This window comes from Colobus angolensis, unplaced genomic scaffold, assembly GCF_000951035.1.
Source record: "Colobus angolensis palliatus isolate OR3802 unplaced genomic scaffold, Cang.pa_1.0 Scaffold24, whole genome shotgun sequence".
Taxonomy (NCBI): Eukaryota; Metazoa; Chordata; class Mammalia; order Primates; family Cercopithecidae; genus Colobus; species Colobus angolensis.
This window is the reverse complement of record NW_012115599.1, coordinates 13,071,608-13,078,790: the sequence shown is the minus strand read 5'-3', so window position 1 is coordinate 13,078,790 and position 7,183 is coordinate 13,071,608. Positions and strand designations below refer to the sequence as shown.

Sequence of the window (7,183 nt, the reverse complement as noted above, 5' to 3'; positions counted from 1 at the left end):
TTACAAAAGAGTCAGAACATTAAAAAATGTAAAAGTTTATAAAGTAAAAAATTACAGTAAGCTAAGGTTAATTTTTGAAAAAAAATAATTTTTTGATTTAGTGCAACCTAAGCTGTACAGTGTTTCTAAAGTCTACAGTAGTGTACAGTAATGCCCTAAGCCTTCGCATTTACTCACCGCTCACTCACTCATGCATCTAGAGCAACTTCTAGTCGCGCAAGCACCATTCATAGTAAGTGTCCTGGTCAGGTGAACCGTTTTTTATTTTTTGTACCGTATTTTTCCTGTACTTTGCTTGTTTACATATGTTTAGAAACACAAATACTACTGCATTACAATTGCCTATTTATTCAGTACAGTCACCTGCTGTACAGTTTTGCAGCTTAGGACCAACAGGTTATACCATATAGCCTACATGTGCAGTAGGCGATACCAGCCAGGTATGTGTAAGTACATTCTATGATGTTCACACAACAACAAAATCACCTAATGATGCATTTCTCAGTACATATTGCCAATGTTAAGCAACACACGGCTGTATTTTCATCTCTTTTTCTTCACATTGCATGTATGCTTCTTGACATTGCTTAAAATTTATAAATCAAGGTCCTGTTTATACTTACATTACTATTGTATTAATGCTAATAATATTCTGTAAACTATTCCATCTTGATTAAGGCCATTAGTGCCCATTAAAAAATTTTTTTAATTGGGTTGAATGCCCTATTTGGTTTGAATTTTACATTCCCACAATGTGTGGCAGCTAATGCTTCTGGCACATCTATTGAGAACATAAAAGTTCTCCTGGAACTAACAAGTCACTTTCCTTCCAACACAATTATATAATCTGAGAGTTGAAAAGCACCCTAGAGATTATTTCTGTGGTCCAAAATCCCTCCCAATTAAGGAATCTCATCTAAAACTACTCAACTCTGTCCGCAGGAAAGGATGCTAATCTTTAGATTCCCCATGACACAGTGCTGCCGCCATTGTAGGCTCTTTAATACATGCGTTTTGTTGTTTTTAATACATGTTTGTTGAACTGAACAAATCTAAAATGGACGTATTTCACTCATTTTCTTTTTCTTCCCAGGATTTAGCTGTAACACCCACTGCATCTGTAATTTAAAGCTTTGCATGATTCCTCTGCTCATTAACCAACATTCAAAAAGAAATTCAATAAAGGAAACTAAATGTTTCAATGCATTAAAGAAACTTCATTTTAACAGTTTAAAATTTTAAGCTCCTGGACTGCCAAAGTGGCTCTTGCCTATAATCCCAGCATTTTGGGAGGCTGAGATGGGAGGATCTCTTGAGCCCAGGAGTTTGGCAATAGCCTGGGCAACAAAGGGAGAACCTGTGATATGGTACGGCTCTGTGTCCCCACCCAAATCTCATCTCGATTTGCAATCCCCACTTGTGGAGGGAGGGACCTGTAATCCCTCCCACGTGTTGAGTGAGGGAGGTAATTGGATCATGGGGAGTTTCCCCCATGTGGTTCTCATGCTAGTGAGTGCTCACGAAATCCAATGGTTTTAAAAGTGTTTGGGAGTCCCTCCTTCGCTTCTCTTTCTCCTGCTGCCTTGTGAAGAAGGTTCTTACTTCCCCTTTGCCTTCCGCCATGATTGTAAGTTTCCTGAGGCTTCCCCAGCCATGTATAACCGTGAGTCAATTAAACCTCTTTCTTTATAAATTACTCAGTCTCAGGTATTTCTTTATAGCAGTGTGAAAATGGACTAATACACCCTGTCTCCACATAAAATCTAAAAATCAACCGGGTGTGGTGGCTTGTGCATGTAGTCCCAGCCTCTTGGGAGGCTGAGATGGGAGGATTGCTTCAGCACAGGAGGTTGAGGTTGCAGTGAGCCATGATCACACCACTACACTCCAACCTGGGTGACACAGTGAGAGCCTGTCTCAAAAAAATAAATAAATAAAGGCCGGCCACGGTGTCTCACGTCTGTAATCCCAGCACTTTGGGAGGCCGAGGCGGGCAGATCACAAGGTCAGGAGATTGAGACCATCCTGGCTAATACGGTGAAATTCTGTCTCTACTACAAATACAAAAAATTAGCCGGGCGTGGTCGCAGGCACCTGTAGTCCCAGCTACTCGGGAGGCTGAGGCAGGAGAATGGCGTGAATCCAGGAGGCAGAGCTTGCAGTGAGCTGAGATCGTGCCACTGCACTCCAGCATGGGAGACAGAGCCAAGACTCCGTCTGAAAAAAAATAAAAAATAAAAAATACAATATAAAAACGAGCCAAGCATTGTGGCAGGCGCCTGTAATCCCAGCTACTCAGGAGGCTGAGGCAGGGAGAACTGCTTGAACCCGGGAGGTGGAGATTGCAGTGAGCCGAGATCAAGCCACTGCACCCCAGCCTGGGCGAAAGAGGAAGACTCCGTCTCAAAATAAATAAATAAATAAATTTTTAAAAATAAAAATGTAAGCTCCTAGAATCGCCTGAACCTGGGAGGTGGAGGTTGCAGTGAGCCGAGATCCGGCCACTGCACTCCAGTCTGGGTGACATAGCGAGGCTCTGTCTCAAAAAAAAAAAGAAAAAAAGTAAGCTCCTAGAAGGCAAGTCTTATGACTGGTCTGACTTGTAAGATGCAGCGAAGTAGCCTAAACAGACAAGTAAGCTTTCAACATTAATGTTCCTAATGTCAGTGCATAATAAAACATTTAACAGAAAATGAAAAATTAAGCCATTTTTAGTTTGCTTATGATCTATAGTTTTCAATTTATCAAAAATACGTTTTCTATTTCTAGTATGATTTATTATTATTATTTTTAATTTAGAGATGGGGGTCTGTTGGCCAGGCTGGTCTCGAACTCATGGCCTTACTTGGCCTCCCAAAGTGCTAGAATTACAGGCGTGAGCCACCGTGTCCGGCCTGGTGTGATTTTTCAAAACAAAGTCTTGCATCATTTGTACAACTAAACTATACTTATAATTGGGGTGCTCACAGATTTAGGCATACTAGTGTAGTAAGACATGCTATTATGCTAATCAGCTTTCCCTTCAGTTAAGAGCCTGTGATCCCATCTGATTTCCCATAACACGATATGATAATGAAGAGAATAAAGCCTCTGGAGCAGTAAGCACCACGAATAATTTTACTTTACTCAAATATGCATTCCAAAACAGTGTATAATTTACAGCACGGCCCTGGTTAGCTATTACAATGCATCTGTTTCGGGGACTTTTACAATATATGGTAGGATACAAAGCATACGTTTCCAAATCTCCTTTCGTTCTGTTTTGCTGAAAGGGCGCACACATGGGATCCCTTAACAGCACAATTCACTAACTAATTTTCTTCAGGCAGTAATTCAAATTCCCACTTCCTCCTAAATACCTCTGGACAGCAACTCCTGGCAATCCATCTGTCTCTTTCGCCACAGCTTCTTTTCATAACTAACGGGTCAAGTTCCTTTCCCCATTTCGACACCATGCACACTGTACTGCGGCCCTGCCACCATAGCCCACTGCTGAATGCTGGAATATAACATATTGGATTTCACTGTCCTTCACTGTTTGCAGTTTAACTGCCATTTTACCACAATGCACACAAGAGAAATGCATTCCCACAGGCATCTTATGAATTTCTAAAGCAGCTATTCTTTGTGGATTTACAAAACATGTGCTTCTCTGAACTCCCTTCATCACCACAGAAACGGCTTTGGGAAGCCGAGATTTTTGTTTAAAGTACCCTACTTATTATAAAAAGAAACTGATTCTAAAACATTTTTATTTTCCTAGCTAATTTAATCCTAAGGCTCTTTCCACAAGGCAGTGGAGGAACGTCAGGGCAAAAATATTAAATCCTGTTTTTGGTCTTCCCAATTAATATGAAACATTGTCAGCACACAAGGATTATTATATCAAATGTCCTTTCTTCTCAGACTACACCATAAAGGCTACCCAGCGCACTGTAAAATAAACAGCTGGCTGTGGCTTATGCACAACGCCCTAAATCTTCCGAAGACACCCCCACCCCCACCCCCACCCTTCGGCTTTGGGCTCACAGACACCTAATCCCTCGGCAAACCCCAAACCTGCCAATGAAGCGCACTATTTCTCTGCCACAAAGGCCGGCCCGCGCCTCGTGCACACCAGCCTCCGCACACATGTGCCTGGCTGACAAGTGCGGAGCGGCTCTTCCTGGATCAAAGCTGTTGGCCTGAACCGAAAGCCGCACTCTTCCCAGCCCACTGCCTTCTCCCGCGGCCGCTCTCCCCGGTAACAGGCGGCCGAACCGAAGCGCTTCGGCCGCAAGCCGGTCACCCCCTCCGCCCGGCGCGTCCTGTGCGGCCACACTCAGACCCGCTTCCCTTCAGCCCCAACGTCCTTGCTCCTTCCCCCCTTTTTCGCCTCAGGAAATTCCGTCGGGACATCATTCTGCACGAGCGGGGCGGCCCGTCACACCCTCCTCCGGCGGCCGCGCCCCTCGCGCCTCCATCCGAAGGGGCCGGAGACCCGGCGACCCCGGCCCGCCCAGCCTGGCGCCTCACCTCCTCCTCGCTCTCGCTGCGGAAACACAGGCATGCGGCCCGCTTTTTGTAGCCATCGCCGTCGTATGTGCGGGTCTGGTTCGACTTGAGCTTCATCATCCTCCGGGCCCGGGTGGGGGTGAGGTGCGGGTCGCGGGAGTCGAGGGGTGGGGAGCCCGCTCTGGACGGCCGCGTGCGCGTGCGCCCCCGGCTCGGCCAAGGGAAGCAGGGAGGGGGAGCTTCTCCGCTACACTGCTCCGCCGCTGGCCTGCCGCGGCCGCCTCATTCCCCCCGGCCCAGGTCCCGCGCCGCCGCTGCCACCGTCACGGCTGCCGTCCCCGCTGCCGCCAGGGCCGCCGCCCTCTCTGCCACCGCCACCCCCGACGACGACCGCGCCGCCATCTTGGGCGCGATGCGTCAGCGGCGTAAGGCCGCACCGGCCTGCGGGACGACAGCGCGCTCGCAGCGCAGGCCGCGTTCGGGAATCGCGCCCTCCCAATCCGCGCGGCGGAAACCAGCGTCTGAAAGGAGCGGGCCGCGCGACTCCAGGCGGCCGCTACGCCGGCAGCGGCAGCGTAGGCGTAGAACTGTGGGGGGGCCGCGCGGAAGAAGCCGGGGGAGATAGGGTACCCGCGCAGGACGCCTAGCGGCCGGAGCGGAGACCCAGCGGTCCAGCCTCGCCAGTCAGCGGATGGGGAAGCGGGGACTTGGCCAAGGTCATGCCGTGTCTCCGCGGCCGAGGATGAACCAAGGTCATGCCACCCGCCCCTGGGCCGTACCTGTCGGTCTCGAAGGGGTTGAGGGGGAAGGTCTGAAGGAAAAGGTAGGATGTAGTTAAAGGCAACGGAAGCTGCAGCTGGAAACACCTGAGATTTGGAACTGCACGAAAACGGGGCGTGGGAGGTGTGTGCACTTTCGTTGATAACCTGAACCTCTGGATGTCTTACGGGCTGGTGCATGTCGTCCATTACGAAGAACAAATATTTATCCTGCAATCCTTTATTGATGCTAAAAGCAATTGCTTCCTCTTACGATAAACGAGGGCCAGAAAGGAAGACGCGCGCGTGGGTGCGTGTGTGTGTATTACACACATAATGTAAATCATAAAACATCATCGTTTCTGGCAATAAATGAGGAGTGTGTGTTGTGGATGTCAAACAGATTCTCCAGAAAAAGATACACAGACAGAAGCTCTCCAGAAAGGAAAACTGGTATATGACCTGTGAATGTTCTCAGCAACCCAGAACAAAGCTAGTACCATGCGGATGCCCTAAACGTACCAAAAATCCTGTGTATTATCTGTCTGTGAATTGCTTAATACTCTTTTTGGTTTTTTTACTTTTTTAATTTAATTTTTTGTTGAGATTGGTGGTGGGCCTCATTTTGTTGCCCAGGCTGGTCTGGAATTCGTGGCCTCAAAGCTATCCACCCTCGGGCTCCCAAAGCGCTGCGATTACGATTACTTGTGTGAGCCACCGTGGCCGGCTAATTACCCTTTTTGAATTTGCTTGTATTTAGCATAGTCAAAAAGATCTGGGTTTGAAATCAAATATACCTTGGTTGTAACATCAGTTACATTTTTTTAATGTTCATACCACCCGATTACATCATTTTTTAACTTCTGCAAATAAAGATGATAAACCTACTTGGCCCTGGCACATAGTAGGCACTCAGGGCACCCCAAATGCTATTAATAGTTTGTTTGCCTATTAAATATTTCTTTCTTCAAGAAAAGAAAATTAGAGTCCAGTAAATGTTGAACGAATAGATAGCTGGAGGTTTTCTTTTGGTTTCTAATTCCTTATCCTGGCTTTTTTATGGGCATGATTTTGTTTGGGATTTTTTGTTCGATTGTTTGTTTTTTGGAGACAGGGTCTTGCTGTGTCTATTAAGGTGGAATGCAGTAGCATAATCTCAGCTCAACTGCAGCCTAGACCTTGTGGGCTCAAGCAATCCTTCTACCTCAGCCTCCCAAGTTACTGGGACTACAGGCGCCTGTCATGCAGCCTGGAGCACTACCACATCCAGCCAACTTTTGTATTTTTTTGTAGAGACAGGGTTTCACCATGTTCCCCAGGCTGGCCTCGAACTCCTGGGCTCAAGCAGTCCGCCTGCCTCAGCCACCCAAAGTACTGGCATTACAGGCATGAGCCATCGCTCCCAGCCTATGGGCATGTTTAGTTTCAAGAGCCCAAAAGATTACCCCCAGATTCCTTGACTGAGTAATAATTACTTTGTCTTTGTTCAGGGAACATTAACCAAGGGATTCTGTCCTTTCTTTGAAGACAATGGGTAAGTAGTAAGTTTAAATTTGTTTAAAAAAATTAGACTTGGCTGCGTGCGGTGGCTCAAGCCTGTAATCTCAGCACTCTGGGAGGCCGAGGCGGGCGGATCATCTGAGGTCAGGAGTTCGAGACCAGCCTGACCAACACGGTGAAACCCTGTCTCTACTAAAAATACAAAAATTAGCTGGGTATGGTGGCGCGTGCCTGTAATCCCAGCTACTCGGAAGGCTGAGGCAGGAGGATCACTTGAACCTGGGAGGCGGAGGTTGCAGTGAGCCAAGATCATGCCATTGCACTCCAGCCTGGTCAACAGAGCGAAACTCCGTCTAAAAAAAAAACAAAACAAAAAACCATGTATGATTCATGAGAGATTTGGTTTTACTGCTGTTGACATTTTGGAGTGT

The 7,183-nt window shown here is 47.2% G+C and overlaps 1 protein-coding gene across 2 annotated transcripts in view; it reads right to left on the bottom strand.

Annotated features, from left to right (window-relative positions):
• Positions 1 to 4,932, bottom strand: part of NUDT3 (nudix (nucleoside diphosphate linked moiety X)-type motif 3) — a 138,243-nt gene extending 133,311 nt beyond the window's left edge. Inside the window, exon 1 of one of the 2 annotated variants that reach the window (XM_011945421.1) lies at positions 4,516 to 4,932. In XM_011945421.1, the coding sequence (XP_011800811.1) occupies positions 4,516 to 4,614 (99 nt within the window). In that variant the 5' untranslated portion in view covers positions 4,615 to 4,932. The remainder of the gene's footprint in view (positions 1 to 4,515) is intronic. The other variant, XM_011945422.1, reaches the window with a different exon arrangement.
• Positions 4,933 to 7,183: the final 2,251 nt, after the last annotated feature.